The 25,979-nt window shown below is 41.3% G+C and overlaps 1 protein-coding gene across 8 annotated transcripts in view; it reads right to left on the reverse strand.

Annotated features, from left to right (window-relative positions):
* LOC133479384 (intermembrane lipid transfer protein VPS13B-like) overlaps nt 1–25,979 on the reverse strand; it is a 489,205-nt gene that overhangs the window by 354,382 nt on the left and 108,844 nt on the right. For all 8 annotated transcript variants that reach the window (XR_009788936.1, XM_061776308.1, XM_061776310.1 and 5 more), the window contains one exon: nt 11,083–11,267. Coding sequence is in view for 7 of the 8 variants with exons in the window: in XM_061776308.1 (XP_061632292.1) it covers nt 11,083–11,267 (185 nt within the window). In the remaining variant the exon portion in view is untranslated. The remainder of the gene's footprint in view (nt 1–11,082; nt 11,268–25,979) is intronic.

Genomic DNA, 25,979 nt, shown 5'->3' on the forward strand with positions numbered 1-25,979 from the left:
TGTGACACACACTGATAGACGAGAAGGCCTGGCTCACTTTCTAATCAAAATAAACCCAAAGGTGTTCTATCAGGTGGAGGGCAGGACTCTGTGCAGGCCAGTCAAGTTCATCGATGCCAAATTCTCTCATCCATGTCTTTATGGACCTTGCTTTGTGCACTGGTGCACAGACATGTTGGAACAGGAATGCGTAATCCCCAAACTGTTTGACTGTCCAAAATCTTTTGGTATGCTGAAGCATTAGGAGTTCCTTTCACTGTAGATCAGGGTCTAATATGTTGGACATTTCCAACTTTGTGGGAACAGTTTGCAGACGACCCTTTCTGGTTCCAACATGACTGTACATCAGTTGACAAATCAAGATTCATAAAGACATGGATGTGAGACTTTGATGTGGATGAACTTGACTGGCCTGCACAATCCTGACCTCAACGCTATGCAACGCTCAGCGCTTATTTTTAGTGGCCACAGTGTTCCCAGGTCCTTACTGCTTATAAAATAAAATACAGCTTTTTCATTAAAGCAAATAATACTCATACTTTATACTTCCCACACCACACAAGTTTTTTTTCCCAAAAAGAAATGTTTTACAGGGTGCTATACAGCTTAGAACTAATGTTTTCTTCATAAAATGTCAGTCAGTGACGTGTGCCAACAACGTTTTTGAGAATTAGGGTCTTGGATAAACTATTCAGTAAGTGAATAGGCAGACTTTTACCAGTAAATTGTGTTCTTCCAAACAGCAGGTGTGATATAATGCCGCCACCTTGAATAGTGTCTATACTTCATGCGCAATCTGTCCCTGATAAATTTGCCACTTTATGACACTTACATGAATTTTGGTGTCCATGATGCACTCAATATGCAAAGCAAAAATGTTTTTAGAAAAATGTATTTTGAACAGGGATTAAATGATCTGAGTAATTTAAAGGTCTGCTCAAATTGTAACAGTCACACCCCAAAAACAGAAATGTTCAAATTAGGGTGAGTAAATCAATTCAATGTCAACTCGGTGACCGGTGCAGCATAGTGAACTACAAATACTGTTTGTGCTATAAAAATAAAGTTTTAAAGGATACCTTTTGTTTTTCACGAGTTTATCTATATTAAGTGATAATATTAGAATTTCAGCAAAATTATGTGCCTTTGATTAAAAAATTTCACCCCATGACAGTCATTCCGTGACGTCGTTTTTATTTTAATGGTTCTAAAAATGTCTGGTGAAAGAAATCAGCTCTGCTGGCAATTAATATGTAATGGAGAGGAACCAAGCAACTTTAGAAAATGGTTTCTGACCATTCTTGCAATTTTGTTGCACGAAATACATGAAAAAAACCTCAAGACTGGCGAAGTGTGTGGTACGACAGTGTGGTCAGTGTGCCACTAAAGCTGAGGTTAGCAGTGGCTGCACGCCACGGCAGGCAGGAATTACAGGCTTCCTACTGGTATTGCTACCATGATAGCTGCTACTATAAACCACACACGGATCCCAAAAGTTTGACAGAATATAAAACAAGGGGGGCCGCTGACAATCACAGCCAGTAAGCAAATAAATTATATGTACAGTATACGTAAGGAAATCAGATTAAACAATGAATGTGCGACAGAAATGAGGACTCTGATACAGACCCTTTCCAAAAAATGTGAATATCATGGAAAAGCTTATGTATTTCCATAATTACATTCAAAAAGTTAAACTTTCATAGATTATAGATTCAGGGCCCACAATTTAAACAATTTAAAGTATTTATTTGTTTATTTTTTTATATAATTTGGGCATCCATCCATCCATTTTCTGTACCGCATTTCCTCACTTCCAGCTCATAAAACCCACGAAATCAGGAATTAAAAAAATTTGAATACTGTGAAGAAATCAGCCCAAATTTTGCAGGCCATAATTTTTTTAAACTGAGTGTCACACACTAATAATCTACTAAACTCAAAGCACCTGTACAGGTTTCCCCAGGTGTCATTAAATTGCTTCAGTCTGGTTCAATTGTCACAGTTGGGTTCAATATGGGGAAGACTGCAGATTTGACAACTGGCCAGAAGACAGTCATTGATACCCTCCATAGGATGGGTAAGCCACAAAAGTTCATAGCTAAGGAGTTTGGCTGTTTACAGAGTGCTGTGTCCAAGTATATCAATGGAAAGTCTAGTGGAAGGACAAACTGTGGCAGGAGAAGATGGACCAGCAAAAGAGATGACCGTGGGCTTCAGCAGATTATCAAACAGAGAAGATTCAAGAATCTAGCAGAGATCCAGAAAGAGTGGAATGAGGCGGGAGTCACAGCTTCAAAAACCACCACATTCAGACGCATCCGGGAGATGGAGATCTGAGCCTGAGCCAACGTAGGAAGAGTCTCAACTGGGCCAAGGAGAACAAGGAATGGACTGTTGGCCAGTGGTCCAAGGTCCTATTTACCCTATGAAAGTAAAGTGTGCCTTTCATTCGGGAATCAAGGTCCAAGGGTTTGGAGGAAGACGGGTGAACAACAGAACCCAAGCTGCTTGAGGTCCAGTGTGAAATATAAACAGACAGTCATGATTTGGAGTACAATTTCCAGTGCAGGTGTTGGTAAACTCTGCTTTCTTAAATCCAAGATCACGTAACAGTCTACCAGAATGTTTTAGACAACTTGATGATTCCTTCTGCTGAGGATCTGTATGGAGATGCAGATTTCATCTTCCAGCACCAAAACCTGGTTTGATGCCCATGCCATCACAGTGCTTGACTGACCAGCCAACTAAATTTTTTTGAATTCCTGATTTTGTGGGTTTTATGAGCTGACATTAAAAAATAAATAAATAAATTAATTAATTAATACTTTGTTAAAATTATGGGCCCTGAATCTATAATCTATGAAAGTTTAACTTTTTGAATGGAATTATGGAAATAAATGAACTTTTTCATGATATTTAAATTTTTTGGAAAGGGTCTGTATACTCAGAAAAGATTGAAAGAAAATGTAAAACAAAGTCTGTCAACACATCAAAAAAGTCCAGGATTTTCTTCTAGCAAAAAAATAAATAAATGAATGAAAAGCAGTTTCTACCCTAAGTGGACAGTTGACATGGTGTTAAGAGTTAGTACGTGTACAAATGTAAATCCCTCTCTCTCTATGGGACACCTCTCCATTTCCATCAGACACAAAGTACGACGAGGTTTTTCTGCAACCCCACAAAAACATAACACTAGTGTGTTGTGTGGAATAAAAAGGAGAGAGCTGGTATCACGTGTTACCACCAATGTTTTGTAAAGTACTTGGAAAACTACTTCTCGTAACCAATTACTTTCTCAATAAAGTAATTGACTTACTAACTGAATTAGTCTGCGTTTGTTGGCAGTAACAGCGTTATCATGATTAAAAAAGTAGACATGGGTGCATTGAATTACAAGTTTTTCCAGATATTTTGTCTTAAGATACAAGCAAAATTTGAGATACAAATGCGCTTCAGAACCCCAGCCACCACTTCACAATATCCAGCCATAATTAATTCACAAATTGTTTCCTTGCAGTGGAAGGACAATGTCAGTCGGTGGGAGTAATGCGCCATTTAGTTGGCTTGCCAACTACCAATAGAGACCACAGAAGAAAAACATGGAGGGTCAATCCATTAGGTACATTCATGTTTTGTGCTTACATTTTCCATGTTTATTGGTTATGTGGAGAGCAAATCTCACATCTCCAAAACAATCACATTTCAGGAGGCCAAAAAAATGTCTTGTTTGTTGAGCCAATTATGTTACATTGTCCAAGAGAGCAGCCATTTTTTATATTGAGCAATAACTTAATAACAGACCCATGTGGGAACTGACCAATAAAATAGATTTGTGAAATAATAATAATAATACGAAATATGAAAAAAAATAAAAGGCTGACTAAGTTGTACAATACTACTAATAAGCGTTTTCCATGAAAATCGGGCATAGGTTCGCCACAAAAAAATTAACTATTTTATAAAATTGCCGCAAATCCATAGATGCTGAACCACAACGATGCGGGTGTCCACTGTAATTGTATTTCCGTTCATTTTTACTGGGACAGATCATTTGAGAAAAGTGTTTTGAGAACGGAAAAAATTAAACTCGTATTTCAAGGGACCACTGTACTTCGATTATGCACAAAAAGGAACACACTTTGGAACACCATTTATTTATAACGCCATTACTCCCATCATTGGTCACCACATAAAACTCGTATCTTAGATGAAGAGAAAACAGCACTGGAAATCTGTGTTGTGCTGCAAAAACACAATTTTACACTTTTTTATTTTCTGATTTTATTCAATCATCGATCAGCTTTCAATGCCAAATGTAGGCTAATAACCATGCTGCCTGTTGAGTTAAAATTGCTGCCACCGTGCAGTAATTTAAAAAATAATAAGTTACTTACAAGTTCTTGTGGTTGTGTTAGTCTTTTTCAATTATTTCAAATCTCTGACAGCTGCTTTAATCTGTGGCCAAAATTATTTCAGGGAAACTTTACCTGCCTGTCAGTACCCTGAGATTAAAATTTCAGCTTTCATGAGTTTGCCCCCCTTGCTTTTGATTTTTTACTTTGGAGAAGAAATTTCAATCCAAAGCATCTCCCCCACGAAGGACACTGACCATATGTGTTAACAGATAGTCAATATGAAACACCTTTTACTATTGAGAAACCCTGTTACATCAAAAGGGAGGGGGGTAAAATTCCTTTATAAAAAATAAAATAAAAAAAAAACAAACAAAAAAAAAATAATAATAAATTTTCAAAGCGAACAGTTTTTTCTCGTTCAGGGTGCAGCTTCAGCCTTTATGTTTGAGTGCATCAGTCAAGGCCATGTGTGTCAAAGTTTCAGGCCGGATGTATTTTCATTCCATACCGGAAGTGGCCAACAGAATCATTTGATAAATAGCGTGGAACTGACCCACACCACGGATGTGAACTAAGCCGTAAACATATGGTGACTTTACTCTTCACAGCAATAATTACTTTGTACTTAACAGAACCACAGATGTGGTTCAAAAATGTCGCAAGAGACCAGAGTGTCAATTACCGCACTCACATTGCAATTCAGAGTACCAGACTGGCCACCACCAAAAGTAGCAATAATTTAATTCGACATGACTAGAAACGACACCACTTTAACTATTACACCATGTCTGTACAAAATAACACATTAAAGAGGCATGATAACAGGCAGCAAAACATGCTGGGAAATGCCTTCTCCTCAGATTCCCTAACACGCCACAATATATTTTTTAGCGGTGCAGTGTGATGAAGCACAAACTACAAATGCAATAATACAGCGCGGAGAAGCCACCCTACAGAACAACAGGCTAACGGCAATCATTCTGTAGCTCGAACACATATCTGTGTGAGCAGCTGTTCTCTGTGATGAAAATGAACAAAACATCACACAGGAGTTGCCTCACTCATGAACACCTGCAGTCCAGCAGTCCATCCTGAGAATCTCTTCAACACAGAACCTTACCCAAAACATAAATGAACTTGCTGCAGAAAAAAAGTGTAAAAAAAAATAAAAAGTAATATCCAGCTCTGACAAAATGGCATAATAGCAAAGAAAAATGGAAGTTTGGATTCATGATTACCTTAACTTTGACTGAATATATTATAATTTTATCATTTTACAGCATGTTAAAATTTTGAATTTGTACAATTTTGACAGATATTTTAATGCAGAGTAACATACAGTATTAGTATTATGTTATTGTAATACTGTATCCTGTCTTTTTCAATTAATATTGATGTTAATAAAAATTAAATTTTAGTCTATTCAATAATTGTGGTATCCTTTTCGGCCCACAACCTAAAGTGTGTGTTGATTTTTGGACCCCTGTGCGATTGAGTTTGACAACACTGGTCAAGGCAGTTGATGTATGGCCACTGGTTGGTGAAAGAAGAACGAACACAGGTCTCTAATCCGGTTCCAGTTCTAGATTTTGTAATTATTGTAAAATAACCACAGTCACTCTGTCAGAAAGCAACATTAAGAGAAAAGTCATGCGACTGCGACGATGACTATTAACACAATGCTACTGTGTCAGCACTTTAAAGAGAAACAGAAGGTAAACCTGTGTTGTGAAGAGAATTAGCAAGCGTAAAAATATTAGAAAGGTCCAATAATGTTAGACTATTACAATTTTTTTAAACATTTAAACACTTACACTTGCATTTACGGAATCCATCTTTTAGGCTTTTTTTATACACACAACACCCAAATCTATGCTTTAAGGCTGACCACAACAACTGTATTATTAATAATAGAACTGGCCTGGCCAACCCGCGGCTCGCGAGCCTCATGCGGCTCTTTAACTAGTTTCATGCGGCTCTTCAGGAGCTGTCACATGACATGCGTCAAAAATGCTTGGCTGGCGCTGTCATTCACTCCCCCTACAGCTAGATGGCACACTGACCACGTAAGCCTGTTTGAGTGACGTCAAACGAGCGACGAGAGAATCGTTGGTGTGACATCATTTGTGTTGTAAACAATTTCCGTCAAGTTACCTCTTGAAATGGCAGGGAAAAAAAGCACAGCCAAACGAAAATATGAAGAAGAACACAGGACGTTTTTGCCAGAGTGGGAGAGATTATATTTTTTTGTTAAACGTAATGGCAAGCCGATCTGCCTTATATGTCACGCAGCATTAGCGCATTTCAAAGCTTCAAATCTTCAGCGTCACTTAAGCTCACTCCACCCTAACATCGAACAGGAATTTCCAAAAGGGACTGAACTTCGCAAGAACAAGTTGGTCGCTTTGAAAAGCACGGCAGAAAAGCAGGTGCAGTTTTGCAAAAAATTTACAAAACACTCGGGAGACCGTAACGCTTGCATCATATCAGCTGGCTTGGAAGCCAGACTGTTTGAAAGCCCCGCTCGTCACAGATGAGGCTGCGGCTGAGTTGGAGATGATCGACCTTTGTGAGGAGGATCAACTGAAAGCTGTTTTAAGGGAAGGGACCGTTGAGTTCTGGAAAAGTGTGCCAATTGAAAAATACCCCAACATCAAACGAGCTGCGCTTAAGATACTGTCCATGTTTGGGTCAACGTACGTCTGCGAGTCTGTGTTTTCTACCCTGAAACGTGAAATCAAAGCATCGATCTGTTCTGACTGACACTCATTTGAAAGAATTGCTTAGAGTGGCAACAACAGAATACAAGCCAGATTTGAAGAAGATTGTTCAAGATAAGGAATGCCAGAAGTCTCACTAAGCAGCATAGTAAGAGAAAGATGTTATTGAAAATTATTCTATTATTGTTTGTGGACTTGCTTGAACTGAGAGTTTGTGTGTGTGAGACAGTGTACACAATGTTAACTGTTGAAAATTACTGATATTATCATGTTGGTGTGGTTATTTTCATTAGATCTGGCTGAGCAGAGGTCTGTGTATGCGTGCATACATGATTAAAAGATGATGTTCATGTGTACCCGTGTATGTGGCTCTTTGCAGTAACACAGAAAAAAAAGTGGCTCTTAGTCTCTGACTAGTTGGCCACCCCTGTAATAGAACATAGGCTTATTCAGTAAAATTAAGATTTTTTTTTTTTTTTTTTTTTACCGTGACCATTAAGGTGCCTTTATCGTTATTATATCGTAAAAATTGTACAGTGAACCCCTTCCAAATTGCCATCCGTGATTTGTTTCTTTTCTTACAACTATTTACTGAAAGAATCCACCTATTGGCACCTATCCACATATTGTACTCTTTCAGTAATGCCCTAAGATGCCGCCCAAATGCCCACAATCAATCAATGGTTCTGAAACTTTTTACACCAAGCGCCACCTCAAAAAACAGCTCTTCAAATACCAACAAAATGACCCACATTAAAATGCAGTAGCATAATAGGCCCAAGTTTTCATCAAAAATTTTACCAGACTCTAGTGTGTCACTCCGCATTTTTCATTTTCTTTTGGGTTTTTTGGAGCGGAGCGATAGACTGGGCTCGATGGGTGTTGTGTCGTTCACAAACAACTCACAGAAATGAACAAATCTTTTGAGTGAACATACTGAATGGAATCACTTCATGAACTGATTTGTTCCTTTCTCAATTTAGTTGAACTCAGCCATGATCATGTGCCGCACTAGAAACTCCCCAACGAGACAGCAGGCTTTGTGGCTGTCTCAATCTGGCTGCGCAGCGGCTGCGACAGTCCGTCAAAATATGTCTTCTGTGACATTGGTCTGTGGTGCGAAAAAGATTGGCGACCCCTGCCCTAGAGAACTACACCAAAGCAGCTGATCGTGTGGTCCCATACTGTAAGTCTTTACGTTCAACCACTGAGGTTGGTGGGTCAGGCAAAAAATTAACACAAAGCAACAACCTGTGATGCTCCTTTAAGAACCAGACCAAATTTACTGTGTGTATACCTAAATACAAACATTTTTAGGATGGGCGTCCATTATTTGCTAATTTTCGATATTCGGGTCACGGCTTGATCGTTAACCACAAAAAAATAGTAAGGGTTGAGCTGTAAAACTAAATTAAAAGTTGTAAAAAGCTACTCACCATCCCACATTCATATGCAGTTTCAAACATTTATTCAACACCTCCACGTTTAAACTACAAACCTACAGAACACATCAACAATTCCTCAACACTTCTTTGCCTCCAAAAGGCTCCCCCACCACCTTTTTTTCTAACCTGCAACCAAATGTCCAGATGTTAAAATTGTTCTGGTCAAACCCTGTTCCAAGAGAACACAGAGTGAGAGAAGAGGAATATTTGATTTTACTCCACAGGAGACCAGTTTCATACATTTTGGCAGCCACACAACAGTAAAAAGGTAGCTTTGCTGGTTTGGCAGCCAGAGACCGATGGCTTACCAAACAACGCAATCGTAATGAGTTGGAAAACCCCGAACCCTCCAGAGAACTGTCCAGATGTGACCATCATGAGAAGTGCTACTGTTTTAATTTGACTCTAACAAAAGGAAAAACGCTGAAACGGAAGATTGCTATGGCAGATAATCTGAAGCATAAAGGAGTTTGAGTTCATTTCACCTTGTCTTCAGAACCACTTCCAACTCTTAGCCCCCTACCAGGCAGAAGTTGATCCACATTTATGTGACTGAACGTGTGAATGTTTTCATTTATCCATTTTATGTGATGAATATATAAAGGAACAATTTTTCATGCTTCTGTAGTCATGATTAATGATGGAAATACAAAATATCACCCAACTCTGTTTACTTTGGCTTTACTTTAGGCTTTATGGACAATTTAATTTCATTGCTCAGCTGTCTGTCACACAAGTTTACTGCTGTAGCTTTCTGATCTCATAGTGCAATTTTCTGACGCAATAGAAAGTTTTTGGGGTTCAGTTTTAAAAAGAGAGCATATGAAGTAGGTGAACGCCAACTTTTCTGCTCAAGCCTCTGCCATACCGCTTCAAAAAGTCTTATGGAAATCAGTGAAGTAGTTGTGTTACGCTGGTAACATGCAGACAAACAGTCCCCTCCAATAGTAATGGAACAGCAAGGCCAATTCCTTTGTTTTTGTTGTATACTGAAGACATTTGGGTTTCACATCAAAAGATGAATATGAGACAAAAGTTCAGAATTCCAGCTTTTATTTTATGGTATTTACATCTAGATGTGTTAAACAACTCAGAACAGAGCACCTTTTGTTTGAAGCCACCCACTTTTCAAGTGAGCAAAAGTATTGGAACAGACATTATTAAATTAACTTAGTGTATGACATTTAATATTTGGTGCCATAAGCCTTACAAGCAATAACTGTATCAATCCTGCGAGCCATTGACTTCACCAGACTGTTGCATTCTTCATTTGAAATGCTTTTCCAGGCCTTTACTGCAGCCTCTTTCAGTTCTTGTTTGTTTCTGGGGGCTTCTCCCTCTTCAGTCTCCTCTTCAGGAGATAAAATGCATGCATGCTCTATTGGGTCTGGTGATTTACCTGGCCAGTCTAAGACCTTCCACTATTTCCCCCTGATGAAGTCTTTTGTTGTGTTGGCAGTGTTTTGGGTCATTGTCTTGTTGCATTTGGAAGCTTCTCCCGATTAATTTAAATGCACTTTTTCCGTAAATTGACAGACAAAATGGATTTGTAGACTTCAGAATTCATTCTGCTGCTACCATCATGAGTTACATCATCAAAAAAGAGGAGTGAGCCTGTTCCAGAAGCAGCCATGCAAGCCTAAGCTATGACATTACCTCCACCATGCTTCTCAGATGAGCTAGTGTGTTTTGGCTCACATGTAATTCCTTTCTTTCTCCATACTCTGGCCTTTCCATCACTTTGGGAGAGGTTAATCTTGGTCTCGTGTGATATGGCCTGTATATTTCTTCTCTCGTAGTCTTCAAACAGTGGATTGCGATACCTTCACCCCTTCCCTGTGGAGATTGGCAGTGATGTCACTGACTGTTGTCTTTGGGTGTTTCTTCGCAGATCTCACAATGTTTCTGTCATCAACTGGTGTTGATAACATTGACCGACCTGTTCGATGTCTGTTGCTCAGTACAGTACACACCAGTAGTTTCTTTCTTTTTCAGGACTTTCCATATTGTTGTATTGGCTATGCCCAATGTTTGTGCAATAGCTCTAATGGATTTTCCCGCTTCTCTCAGCTTCAAAATGGTTTGGTTTTCTCCCATAGACAGCTCTCTGGTCTTCACGTTTGCTTAACAGCAAATGCAGTTTTCACAGGTGAAACCCAAAGCCAACAACAAGCACTCTCTAATGTTTAAGCAATCGATCTAAAAGGCAAAACTTGAGCAACTAGAAACACCCATCAGTCACACGTTCCAATACGTTTGCTTACTTGAAAAGTGGGGGGCTTCAAACAAAAGGTGCTCTGTCCTGAGTTAACACATATAGATGTAAATATCTTGAAATAAAAGATGGAATTCTGAACTTTTGTCTCATATTCATATTTTGATCTGAAACCCAAATGTCTTCAGTATACAGCAAAAGCAAAGGAATTGACCTTGCCATTCCAATACTTTTAGAGGGCACTGTACATACTGTACAAAGCTTGCACTTTGTGCTAGTATTAAAACAATTAAGGGCACCACTGAGCAGTTATGAGTTGATTAAGACCTAACGCTTTATTTTACCTGGAGCTTTGTAAACCTCATTGATAAGGCTTTCGCTGGATATCGAGGGTGCCCAATTCAAAATGCCAGGTGTCCAGCTTTGCCAGATTGCTTGGAGCAGATGTGTCTGTGCTCTTGTGGCCTGCACAGTGAAGTAAGGAAGCTCCACAATACACTCTGTGGTGGGGACAGAAGACCTTTTACTCCTGCAAGATAATGTAAAGCAACATAGAAAGATGGTAAGGTGAAGGATAGTACAACTGCAGGCAAGGTACTTTCACAATAATGTTGGCGGAACCTTCTGCTTGACTCTAATTCATATGATTAATAAATAACGTTGCCTTGACGGCATAGCACAAGACGCTAAAAAGGAAGAATTTAATTCCAACATCAAATATACAACCCCAATTCCAATAAAGTTGGGACGTTGAGTTAAACATAAATAGAAACAGAATACTATGATTTGCAAATCATGTTCAACCTATATTTAATTGAATACACTACAAAGACAAGATATTTAATGTTCAAACTGATAATCAGAATCAATTTTATATGCCAAGTCCAAAAAACACACAAGGAATTTGTCTCCGGTAATTGGAGCCGCTCTAGTACGACAACAGATAGTCAATTGACAGAGAACACTTTTGAGACATAAAGACATTGACGACAAAAAAAAATATATATATATATATATTTGTTTTTTTTTTTAAAGTCACCCAGTGCAATGACCATTGTGCAAAGGGCGGCGAGACTTCAAGCGAGTAGTGCGATAGAATTTTATGGCTGCAACACGTTTAAAAAAAGCTGGGATAGGGCCTGCTTTGCCACCGAACCCTCTCCCACCTCAGCCAAAACTGAAATGATGATTTATGTGAAGGAATGTCTAGCCTAGAAACCTAAAACGGAAAAGAATCTCGGAACAGTTAACATTTCATCTGTCAGTTGAGAGCGAGATGAGTATGTGTGTCTGTAGTTGCATGCGTGGGAAAGACAAGCTTAAGGGAGGTTTATGTAACAGCAGTTGGATTGGTGTCCTTCAGGTTTATGTCCATCAGAAACTCAGTATGTGTTATGGACAAACACACACACTTACACACAGTGGGTACGGAAAGTATTCAGACCCCCTTAAATTTTTCACTCTTTTATATTGCAGCCATTTGCTAAAATCATTTAAATTCATTTTGTTCCTCAATGTACACACCGCACCCCAATTTTTGCAGAATTCTTAAAAAAGAAAAACTGAAATATCACACAGCCAAAAGTACTCACACCCTTTACTCAGTATTTAGTAGAAGCACCCTTTTGAGCTAATACAGCCATGAGTCTTTTTGGGAATGATGCAACCTGGATTTGGGGATCCTCTGCCATTCCTCCTTACAGATCCTCTCCAGTTCTGTCAGGTTGGATGGTGAACATTGATGGACAGCCATTTTCAGATATCTTCAGAGACGCTCAATTGGGTTTAAGTCAGGGCTCTGGCTCGGCCATTCAAGAACAGTCACGGAGTTGTTCTGAAGCCACTCCTTCGTTATTTTAGCTGTGTGTCATTGGGTCATTGTCTTGTTGGAAGTTGAACCTTTGGCCCATTCTGATGTGCTGAGCACTCTGAAGAAGGTTCTTTCACCAACTTTCGCAAATCCGCTCAGTTTTTTCCTCGAGTTACTTACCGGAGCGGCGTCCGCGGTTTTCGGCGCATGGAGGCGGAGGTGACGCCACAGAGGGAAGCGAGCCGGCATCCAGGCGAAACTCCGCAAGAGAGGATACAGATTGGCGTTCCCGTCGATCCACCTTGCGAATGTACGCTCCCTACCCAACAAAATGGACGAGCTTCATCTTCTGATAAAGACCAGTAAAGACTTCGGACGTTCCGCCGCCATGTGCTTTACGGAGACCTGGCTCTGCGACGCTGTACCCGATGGCGCCGTTATGCTTCCGGGTTTTCATCTTCACCGAGCCGACCGCATCGCGGAGTTATTGGGGAAAACAAAAGGTGGCGGGATATGCTTCTATATCAACGAAAAATGGTGTAAGGACTTCATGGAGCTCAGCACACCCTGCAGCCCGCATTTGGAGTCGCTGTTTTTGAACTGTAAGCCATTCTACTCGCCGCATGTTTGCATCATTCATCCTCGCTGGAGCGTACATCCCGCCTCAAGGTAACACGAACGCCGCACTGCTAACGGTCGCCGAACAAGTCAACGAAATTGAAAAGAAAACACCGGGACTCACCCCTCATTATTCTCGGGGACTTTTATAAAGCTAAACTCAACCACGAACTCCCTAAATACAAGCAGCACATCGACTGTCCTACCAGGGAAAATAACATTTTAGACCACTGCTATACTACGCTAAAAAACGCATATCGTGCTATACCTCGTGCAGCCCTGGGCTCGTCTGATCACTGCTTAATTCACTTAATACCGACATACAGGCACGATCTTAAATGCACGAAGCCTACAGTGAAAACAGTGAAAAAGTGGACCAATGAAGCAAAAATTGAACTTCAAAGCTGTTTAGACTGCACAGACTGGAGTGTCTTTGAAAATTCAGCTGGCAGCCTGGATGAATATACGGACACTGTCACATCCTATATCAGTTTCTGTGAAGATGTGTGTGTACCAACAAAGTCACTTCGCACTTTCAACGACAACAAGCCGTGTTCACTGCCAAACTTAAGCAGCTTCGCCAAGCTAAGGAGGATGCATATCAGAGCGGGGACAGGGCCGTGTATAATCGCGCTAGAAACCTGCTGACTAAAGAAATTAACATTGCAAAGAGGAACTATGCAGCAAAGTTGGAAAAACAGTTTAGCGCTAACGACTCTAAATCAGTCTGGCATGCATTCCAATTGCTGACTAATTACAAGCGACGATCCCCCAAAGCTGAGAACAATAGCACACTAGCCAACGACTTGAATACCTTCTACTGCAGATTTGAAAAGGACACTTTCACACCCCACACCCACCTGGCCGCACCCCCGACCACAATCATACCTCTGACTTCTGCGTTCACCATCCACGAACAGGATGTGTGACGCATCTTCAAACAACAAAAGATTATGAAAGCGGCAGGCCCAGACCATGTGTCCCCATCCTGCCTCAAAGTCTGCGCGGACCAGCTCCCGCCAGTCTTCACTCAGATCTTCAATAGATCTCTGGAACTGTGCGAAGTACCATCCTGTTTCAAACGCTCCACCATCATTCCAGTCCCCAAGAAACCTGCAATCTCGGGTATAAATGACTACAGGCCTGTCGCCTGTCAAAATAGTAGAATACGGCGGTAGAATACATTACCGGACGCCAACCGTCCTCATTACAAGCTTCGCTCATCCTAAGCTATCTATCATATACCGTTGCACAGTCACATCAACACAACAGCACCCCAAAATTCTGTTCAAATGCTAATTTAATATGCAAAAAAAAAATAATACTTTATTATGTTGTCATTGGCTGGCGATGAGTTCAGGGTCTACCCCAACTCTCGCCCAAAGATGGCTGGGATAGGCTCCAGCACGCCTGCGGCCCTAGTTAGGATAAGCGGTATGGTAAATTGATGGATGGATGATTAAATTGGCACGAACACCCCGCTGGGTGCCAGACGTACCCATTAAAAACCACCACGGTCACACAATACCACCGACCGTACAAAGAGCCTTTAATTACACAAACGGCTATATTATGTCATCTTTCGAAACTCTTCAAAACTGATGCAATCAATACAACAACGAGCTGACTAAATACGTATATATAGGTGGAAATTAATCTGCATGCACGCACTTACCTATGCCCATAGAGCTTCCTTCCTTCTGCAACAAAGAATTACAGCAATCGATTTTAACAAAACAAGCCTACTGGAATGTATCTAACCTGATTTCATTCATTATTGTCGAAACAAAAACTTCTAGACTTTCAATATAGGTGACAATCAAGCTGCCGGCCTCGGGAGAACGAGGAACTTGGATCACTTCAAGATATTTTCAGCATTCAAGAGCGTTTATCGATTTGTTCTCAAGCTATTTTCACTACTTTAAATTGATTAATATTGTGTAAAAAATAACAGACGACGTAGGGACAGACCAATACTATCGATTTGTGAAGCAATCAAGAACACGTACTAGAATAAGGAAATGTGCTCGCACATGCAAGTTTTTACCTAAACATGGGCAGGCCAAGAGCTGTATGAAAATCAAAAATGTGATCAGAAAACAAGGGGGAACTGTTTTCTGCAGGCATCGTTTTTAAGTCTAGAAGTATTGAATACGTGCCAATGTTCGCAGTATTATATACTTTAATATTGCATTCATGGAGTAACAATGAAACAGAAAATGTCAACAATCTAAGGAAGCGGCCACATGTCGCCCTCTATCGCAGACGTAGTGACGACGAAGCGGTTACCTCCTGCCACAGCACATTTAGGTAAGCCTGGTTTGTTAAAAAAAAAAAAAAAAAAAAAGGATTGGTAGGAAATGCAACTGTGTCAGGCTGTCAGAATGAAGTGTAAGTGTGCAGATTAGTTTTCACTTACTAAAGTAGCCCGCCGGCTAGCCCAAGCCAACAAGGCATTGGGCGAGAGGCCAAGCAGCTAGCTGAACTGGAGCTGTATTTTACAATTTTAATCCATGACAGCGTAATTAATTACCATTTTATTAGCATATTAAATTATCCATTGAACATGATTTCGGGAGGGTGTTGTGTTGATGTTGGTGACAACAAGTATATGATGGCAATTTGTAGATAAATTAGGCTGTAATACCAATTTAAACGATGCGAGAACAACCATCAGCCAGGATTCCACCATTAGCTGACTAAATAAGTGGCTCTGTCCGATGTTTAGCTTGTTACTGAATATTTACCAACTCTGTTTTTTTTTTTGTAAATAAAACGGACATAAATGGATAATACAATCTGACTCTTGACAAGTCACACACATTCTTGCAAATTCATATTCCAAGAACTAAAAATGGTGCCCCCCATGAGCAAGTAGATGGAGTGTTTTAAAGTATTTTTCAGAATAAATACTTTGTAGATTTAAGTAAACAGCAACTGAAAAAGAAGATATGCACATTTATAATACAGTATAATAAAACGTTTTAACAACTTGGGTTAAATTCCCCTTTAAAGTGTGCTGTATGTCACGAGGTTTTGCCCCCGCTAAGCAGCTCTGCAATCGTTTAACTTCTCTACTTTTCTTGCTCTCCTTTCTGTCTCTCTATATCTTTCCCTTTATTCTGCTCCTGGGTGGTTCAGCCGGGAGACACGACCCGTTAGCTGCACACAGACGGGTGCGGAGTACTAAACCGCCTGTTGCCTTGGAGGGGGGGCAACGAAAAGACAGAATCAGTTGGACAGAAAGAAGATAAAAGCAAAGAGAAAATGTGACAGGGTCAACAGGTTTAACTTTATAGTACGCATACTTTTAATCCACAGTTGCATGTGGTGCATTTGACAACCATGGTTCTCAACTATTCAAATCACAACTGTTACATTATATATAGCTTGACATCAAACAGATTTTCATGTGTTTGTGCATGCCTGTGTACATAGTTACTTTTTGCTGATGTACAAAAAAAGTGAAGGGGACCGTGCAACAATAATGTCCCCCACATGCAGAGCAAATGTGTCTGCAAAGCCACTTCAATAGGCGGATTGGCAAAGGATAAAGTATAAAGGTTTGTTGGCTTATTCAAGTGTGATTTCAAGGGAGTTGTCATGCGTATGAGGTCCCCTAAAACCTTAATTATGCACCTGCTTTTATTATATTATGCACAACTCATCATTAAAAAAGCAATGCGGATGGACTTAAATAAAGTCTCATTAGGGTCAGAATGTTGGCTGTGAGGCCAGCAAGACAATTCAGATTTCAGCTGGCAATGCAACATGGTAAACAGCTTTGGCAGAAACCTTCGGGTCTGGAAAAAAAAAATTATCCGAGGAGAAGAATTTAAAAGCCACAATGGAAATATTTAACACAAAACAAATAACCCTGTATTGGGCAGCTAACATCTTGTTGTGTGAAACAAAGTTGACTTTGCACCATGGGAAGTAGCGCTCATTTTAGCATACTTCAACTATAATGTAGGAACCCACCAGAAGTGGCCCCACAAACCTTTTGGGATCCTGGCTCATAAATTAAGACACCCGCTTACTGACTTGCAAAATCAATGCTTCATTGAATTGACAGTGTCTGATCCCACATTAGTCTTTCATATCAATACATTCTCAACTGAGAACACATAAGCTTGTAAAAAACGGCAAATTAAAATTAGTCAGGAGTTATAAAAATAAGGCATCTGAACTACAGCTACTGCCAGGTGTATTTCAACAACATTAAGCCCCATTTCCTGACCTGTCCTCCGTTGGTGCTGTCACAAAATCATACTCCAAATCGAGGCAAAGCCAACTGGAAGACTCCCAAACTGCTGGACTAGGTTACTTACTGACTGGCACACCTGTCTTCCTCTCTAATGCCCCAGTCGGAATCAGGCAAAACAGAGCCTGGTGTTGTGCAGAAGATATGAGTCATGAGTTACAGCCACTATAACAGCAGAGGTACTATTCCCTAGTCTGTTTCCTCTTTTGACTGGCTAAAATGTCAAAATAAACAGGAACAGCAAGTTGCTTTTAGTCATTAAAATGAATACTTGAAATCAAAAAGGTGTTAGAATTAACAGTAATGACTCACAAAATAACCTATTTCTCTCATAGTGAGTTTCTATAGATCCAATCGTAGCTCAGAGCTGGTTTGAGATACATTCTGCGATTTCCATCAGCTATATCCATACAGGCCAATGGTTCTCAGGCAGACAAGCCTCCTGGTCTGATCTGACTGTGGTCATGACATTTAGACAAATACAGCTCTTTCGAATAGGCTGTTATTTCTGCCAACAGTGACCACATAAGAATGCAAATGGAGACAAACCGCCAAAATAAAGAAAAAAGAAAAAAGAAAAAACTAATGCCAAAACCATGACTGACATAACAAACTCACTGTTTCAACTGTGCACAGAATATGCTCAGACTAATAAGAACACAGCAATTTGCAATTACAATATAATGCCAAAGCTATATGAAAAAGCTATAGGTGTTTCTCCTGGTCTTCAGTAAAATAATCCATCCAGCCAATCTCTGCTTATCTACTTATCCTGTGCACGGTTGCAGGGAGCTGGAGCCTATCCCATCAGGCAAAAAGGCAGACTACATTCTGGACTGGTTGCAAAGCACATATAGAGACAGACAACCATTCACTGTCACATTCAGACTTTCACTGAGCTGGAACTAAACCCACGCTGCCTGCGCCAAAGTCAGGCAAATTTACCACCACATCATCAGTGACATCAGTATAATATCCATGCATCTATCCATTTTCTGTACCGCTTATCCTCACTAGGGTCGCGGGCGTGCTGGAGCCTATACCAGTCATCTTCGGGCGAGAGGCGGGGTACACCCTGAACTGGTCGCCAGCCATTCGCAGGGCACATAGAAACAAACAACCACACGCACATACATTCACATCTACGGGCAATTTACAGTCTCCAATCAACCTACCACACATGTTTTTGGGATGTGGGAGGAAACCGGAATACCTGGAAAAAACCCACGGAGGAACCGGGAGAACATGGAAACTCCAAACAGGCGAGGCCGGGATTTGAACGCCGGCCCTCAGAACTGTGCGGCAGATGTGCTAACCAGTCGTCCACCATGCCGCCCAGTGGAATATATCAAACAAAAATAACTCCTGCAGTACTCTAGAAATCTTTAATTGGAGAGGTTGTTTCAGACCTATACATGTACAGTGGGTACAGAAAGTATTCATCCATCCATTTTCTGAGCCGCTTCTCCTAACTAGGGTCGCGGGCGTGTTGGAGCCTATCCCAGCTAACATTGGGCAGGAGGCGGGGTACACCCTGAACTGGTTGCCAGCCATGAGTCTTTTTGGGAATGATGCAATGAGTTTTTCACACCTGGATTTGGGAATCCTCTGCCATTCCTCCTTGCAGATCCTCTCCATTTCTGTCAGGTTGGATGGTGAATGTTGGTGGACAGCCATTTTCAGGTCTCTCCAGAGATGCTCAATTGGGTTTAAGTCAGGGCTCTGGCTGGGTCATTCAAGAACAGTTGTTCTGAAGCCACTCCTTCGTTATTTTAGCTGTGTGCTTAGGGTCATTGTCTTGTTGGTATGAGGTCCTGAGCACTCTGGAGAAGGTTTTGGTCCAGGATATCCCTGTACTCGGCCGCATTAATCTTTCCTTCGATTGCAACCAGTCTTCCTGTCCCTGCAGCTGAAAAACACCCCGACAGTATGACGCTGCCACTACCATGCTTCACTGTTGGGATTGTATTGGACAGATGATGAGCAGTGCCTGGTTTTCTCCACACATACCACTTAGAATTAAGGCCAAAAAGTTCTATCTTGGTCTCATCAGACAAGAGAATCTTATTTCTCACCGTCTTGGAGTCCTTCATGTGTTATTTAGCAAACTCCATGTGTCTCGCACTGAGGAGAGGCTTCCGTCGGCCACTCTGCCATAAATGCATCGCTGGAGCTCAGCCACAGTGATCTTTGGGTTCTTCTTTACCTCTCTCACCAAGGCTCTTCTCCCCCAATTGCCCAGTTTGGCCGGACGGACAGCTCTAGGAAGAGTTCTGGTCATCCCAAACGTCTTCCATTTAAGGATTATGGAAGCCACTGTGCTCTTAGGAACCTTAAGTGCAGCAGAGTTTTTTTTATAACCTTGGCCAGATCTGTTCCTTGCCACAATTCTGTCTCTGAGCTCTTCAGGTAGTTCCTTTGACCTCATGATTCTCATTTGCTCTGACATGCACTGTGAGCTGTAAGGTCTTATATAGATAGGTGTGTGGCTTTCCTAATCAAGTCCAACCAGTATAATCAAACACAGCTGAACTCCAATGAAGGTGTAGAACCATCTCAAGGATGATCAGAAGAAATGGACAGCAACCGAGTTAAATATATGAGTGTCACAGCAAAAGGTCTGACTACTTATGGCTGGGTGATATTTCAGTTTTCTTTTTTAATAAATCTGCAAAGATTTTAACAATTCAATTTTTTTCTGTCAATATGGGGTGCTGTGTGTGCAATGAGGAAGAAAATGAATTTAAATGATTTGAGCAAATGGCTGCAATATAAGAGTGAAAACTTTAAGGGGGTCTGAATACTTTCCGTACCCATCCATCCATCCATTTTCTGAGCTGCCAATCCTCACAATGGTCGCAGGAGTGCTGGAACCTATCCCAGCTATCATGGGGCAGGAGGCGGTGTACACCCTGAACTGGTTGCCAGTCAATTGCAGGGCACGTACAAACAAACCATCCGCACTCACATTCACACCTACGGGCAATTTAGAGTCTTCAATTAACGTACCATACATGTTTATGGAATGTGGGAGGAAACCGGAGTGGCTGGAGAAAACCCACGCAGGCACGGGGAGAACATGCAAACTCCACACAGGCGGGCCCTGTGATTGAACCCCGGTCCTCAGAACTGTGAGGCAGATGCTCTAACCAGTCGGTCACCGTGCCACACTTTCCGCACCCACTGTATATAAATATTTAGGTGTGTGTGTTCACACGTAATGTGTGTCTTTAGATGTACAGCAAATTATTGAGAGTAACTCCAATGTTCTGAGAGAGGTGCTACTAAGAACAAAACATAATTCCTCAACAGCAGAGCCACCTGTGGTCTGCAAACCCCCCCTAAAAAAGTAAGGCCTGCATCTTGCCATGATTGGAAGAACATTGCCAAGAGCAGCTGGTCCAAATGGTTTATACAGTGTCCCAGAATTCAAGCTTGGAACCAGCAGAATTTTTTCCACAGTGTTTATTTTTGTTATTACTCATATGCTGCAGAAGACCAAAATTCATTTCCCTCACTCTTTTCAAAATACAGTGACAAAGACAGCTGTGGGGCTTGGGAGGTCGACAGGAGATGAGGAGCTCGGTGCCTGTCAATGGATCGGAAAGGAGGACTATATTTACACAATTGTATATTCCCTTGCGCAGGTGGAGTCTGTCTGTAATGAGATCTGGATGTGAAAATTCAATTTGAACTAGAACAACCCTTTTAAAGATAGTGTACATAAAAAGTATACACACCCCGGTTTAAATGAAAGTTTTTGTGAATGCAAAAAATGAGATAAATGGATTTTTTTTTGCGTATGATCAGGCTTCTATCTTGTCACTCTACCCATAGCCCAGACATACAGTGGGTATGGAAAGTATTCAGAACCCCTTAAATTTTTCACTCGTTATATTACAGCCATTTGGTAAAACCACTTAAGTTCATTTTTTCCCCTCAACGTACATACAGCACCCCATATTGACAGAAAAAAAAAACAGCATTGTTGAAATTTTTGCAGATTAAAAAAAAAAAAGATAATATCTCACAGCGGCACGGTGGACGACTGGTTAGAGCGTCAGCCTCACAGTTCTGAGGACCCGGGTTCAATCCCCGGCCCCGCCTGTGTGGAGTTTGCATGTTCTCCCCGTGCCTGCGTGGGTTTTCTCCGGGTACTCCGGTTTCCTCCCACATCCCAAAAACATGCATGAATTGGAGACTCTAAATTGCCCGTAGGCATGACTGTGAGTGCGAATGGTTGTTTGTTCCTATGTGCCCTGCGATTGGCAGGCAACCAGTTCAGGGTGTACCCTGCCTCCTGCCCGATGACGGCTGGGATAGACACCAGCACGCCCGCGACCCTAGTGAGGAGAAGCGGCTCAAAAAATGGATGGATGGATGGATGGAAATATCTCACAGCCATAATAAGTATTCAGACCCTTTGCTGTGACACTCATATATTTAACTCGGGTGCTGTCCATTTCTTCTGATCATCCTTGAGATGGTTCTACACCTTCATTGGAGTCCAGCTGTGATTGATTATACAGATTGGACTTGATTAGGTAAGCCACACACCTGTCTATAAAAGACCTTACAGCTCACAGTGCATGTTAGAGCAAATGAGAATCATGAGATCAAAGGAAATGCCTGAAGAGCTCAGGGACAGAATTGTGCCAAGGCACAGATCTGGCCAAGGTTACAAAAAAAAATCTGCTGCACTTAAGGTTCCTAAGCGCACCATGGCCTCCATAATCCTTAAATGGAAGACGTTTGGGACCACCTGAACCCTTCCTAGAGCTGGCCGTCCGGCCAAACTGAGCAGTCGGGGGAGAAGAGCCTTGGTGAGAGAGCTAAAGAAGAACCCAAAGATCACTGTGGCTGAGCTCCAGAGATGCAATCGGGAGATGGGAGAAAGTTCTAGAAAGTCAACCATCACTGCAGCCCTCCACCAGTCGGGCTTTATGGCAAAGTGGCCCGACGGAAGCCTCTCCTGAGTGCAAGACACATGAAAGCCCGCATGGAGTTTGCTAAAAAAAAACACCTGAAGGACTCCAAGATGGTGAGAAATAAGATTCTCTGGTCTGATGAAAAAGATAGAACTTTTTGGCCTTAATTCTAAGCGGCATGTGTGGAGAAAACCAGCCACTGCTCATCACCTGTCCAATACAGTCCCAACAGTGAAGCATGGTGGTGGCAGCATCATGCTGTGGGGGTGTTTTTCAGCTACAGGGACAGGACGACTGGTTGCAATCGAAGGAAAGATGAATGTGGCCAAGTACAGGGATCTCCTGGACCAAAACCTTCTCCAGAGTGTTCAGGACCTCAGAGTGGGCCGTAGGTTCACCTTCCAACAATGACCCTAAGCACACAGCTAAAATAACGAAGGAGTGGCTTCAGAACAACTCTGTGACTGTTCTTGAATGGCCCAGCCAGAGCCCTGACTTAAACCCAATTGAGCATCTCTAGAGAGACCTGAAATGGCTGTCCACCAACGTTCACCCTCCAACTTGATAGACCTGGACAGGATCTGCAAGGAGGAATGTCAAAGGATCCCCAAATCCAGGTGTGAAAAATATGGGGTGCTCTGTGCACATTAATGAGGAAAAAAAATGAACTTAAATGATTTTAGCAAATGGCTGCAATATAACAAAGAGTGTAAATTTTAAGGGTGCATGAATACTTTCCGTACACACTGTATATATGAAGGAGACAGGAGATTGTTGTCACATTTACTTAACTCATTCACTGCCAGCCGTTTCCTGAGCAGTGAACCCCTAGACTGCCAGGCATTTTCGAGCAATTTCACTCATGTTTCAAGCCCCACAGAATATTGTGTACTATGACTATGTAAACACCCAAACCACCAAAAAAAAAAAGATCAGACTCTCTTCTTCCATCCGAGAAAAAAAGGCTCTTGCTTATACCGTTCTTTAGTAATCAGCAGACAAATATAGGCTACTTACAGCCGAATCTGTTTCAGTAGGGAAGAAAAATTGAAAACAGCCTTTTTGTGAAAGCAGACAGATCAAGCAGAATAATGACTTTCACACCAATATTTGTTTTTTCTTTCGTGAAAATCTCAAACATCTGAACATAAAACAACACTGCGAAAGTACTTTTGACAGAAAAATAATGTATTTACAAGTATAACTATGTACAGAATTTACATTAGACAAAAATGCATGTACAAATGGGGCTCCCACGCTTGTACTTTCTTCCACCTAATTCTCCTCCTAAGTCCAGGATTTTATTACCTTGCGCATAAAATCTAGCAAAGTTTTATCCACATCTGTATTTTATTCTTTGGTGGCGGTGAATGGGATCTTGGGTGGTTGTCATTGTCCTTGAAACCAGTCCCTACTTCTGCTCGAAGCACAACCTGTGCAGTTTAGAAATATAACTATTACTATAAAAATACATTATTGAAATTGCTGAAGTGGGATGTGGAGAAAAAAAAGCTTTTAATTACATTTTGTTTGCACTGCGTAATGGAATGGGAATCGAACGTCTGATGGATGCATAACTTGTAAGTTTTAAAAAATACGATTTTGAGATACTTCTTATTGATGACGTGTTTTGGAAGGGTAAAAAAAAGACATTTGACTTGCGGGTGTTGAATTACTGCAAGACGGGCGAGTTGGAAATGGAAAATTCAAATCAGTACTGGCAACAGACATTGTAATGTGTACTAGTGGGACTAAATTATGTCAAGGATTGAAGGAGCGTGTTTGCTCACTAAATGTAGCTAACACGAGCTGGAAACGAGTTACCTTCATCTCCATTATCATCCGGAGGAAGCTCCGAATGAAGCTCAGCTGGTTCCAGGTGTTTTTTTTCCATTTTGTCTTCTCTCTTTTCCATTATGCTTGCCTTTTCTCATTGTCCCCCCCTCCCCCTCCTTCTTCTTCCTCTGAGGGAGGGACGTTCACCTCAAGGCATTGTTGCCCTCTACAGGGTGCCACTCCTCATTGCAGTTATCCAGAGGCTTGACGATCACACAAAATGCATAAGACCCCCCCCCACCCATCCCCTTTAAAAAGCGCCATTGACATCTTTAGACGGCATTGGCAGGGAATAGCTCGATTCTGAATCACGTCTTTGGACGGCATTGGCAGGAAATGAGTTAACAGCCAGTACTTGCCAGACATTCCTGCACCTCCTACAAAGGTACTGTAGGCCTCATGGGGTAACCTCCCTGACCACTTTTATTCTCGTCTTTTCATTAATTTTGGAGGGACTCCACTTGATGATGACTGTCTTCACTGTGTTCCATAGAATATTTAATGCCTTGGAAACTCTTTTGTACCCTTCTCCTGATTGATACCTTTCAACAATGAGCTCTCTCTGATGTGGGGTAAGCTCTCTCCAGACTATGGCTTGTGCTGTAAGACATGACTCGAAAAATGTCAGCAAAAGCCTACTAGAACAGGTTAATTTTATTTGGGGTTAATCAGAGGCACGTTAAATGGTGGCAGGCATGTGCTGACTCACATTTAACATGAGTTTGAACTCGGGCTGCGTGATTAAAAGATCACAATTAGTGATCACATAAAATTTCAGGTTGATCACGATGATCAGGTGTGATCAAACATGGTGGAATTGTGCATGACAACAGCCAAACGGAGTCAACCTTTTCCAGTTCTGTTTGCAAGTTGTGGAAGTAAACAGAAACCACGCTCCTCCGTTTGCCCGCTCCATAGTGAGACGCCCCATTGGACCCAGCCGTCCTTTGTTAGCGGCCCCTCCTCACCCCGATGCTAGCCCTGCAACGGAGGCGGCCGCTCCGGAAGTCCCTGCAGTGGGCCGCCCGTCTCGCAACCAGTTTCTCCAAGTAGTACCATGCAAGTGACAAAATGTGAGTATCGGTACAGCCTGTCACTCAATTCTGCCAGCACACGTACATGCTGCTACATACGTGCTGATGCTACGTAGCATTAGCAGTTTGGCAACTGGACGCAAACTAAGCAGGAATCACTTGTGTCATCTGTCATACATTTTTAAATATTGACCATGTTATATTTTTACTTGTAATCGGTATTGTGTTACAGTATACTTCAAACTGTAAACTTCTAAATGTAGCTAACGCGAGCTGGAAACGAGTTACCTTCATTTCCATTATCATCCGGAGGAAGCTCCGAATGAAGCTCGGCTGGTTCCAGGTGTTTTTGTTTCCATTTTGTCTTCTCTCTTTTTGGTATTGTGATTAAAGATTACGCCAATTTGAAAGTTTCAATGAAGTTAACACTGTATGTAGTGTCATAACTTGAAAATGGTGGGATTCACATTTTAAAGCATCTTCATTATATCCAAGGAGATTAATTTGTTTATTTTGGGTCTTGCATACCAGTAAAAACACTCAGTCAAGACTGTAAAAACTCATTCACTGTGTTATTTTATATTTGCCTACACTTGTACTGTTGAGGAAAAAAATGGTTTAATTTTTTTTAATATATTCACCTTTTTCATTTTTCTTTAATTTACTTGAATGTTGAACTACTCTGTAGCTTCTTCAGTTTTCTGTTCCAGTACAGATGCTTTGAAACTGGCAATTTAAAAACGTTTTTAGA

The sequence above is a fragment of the Phyllopteryx taeniolatus genome, chromosome 6 (genome assembly GCF_024500385.1).
Source record: "Phyllopteryx taeniolatus isolate TA_2022b chromosome 6, UOR_Ptae_1.2, whole genome shotgun sequence".
NCBI lineage: Eukaryota > Metazoa > Chordata > Actinopteri > Syngnathiformes > Syngnathidae > Phyllopteryx > Phyllopteryx taeniolatus.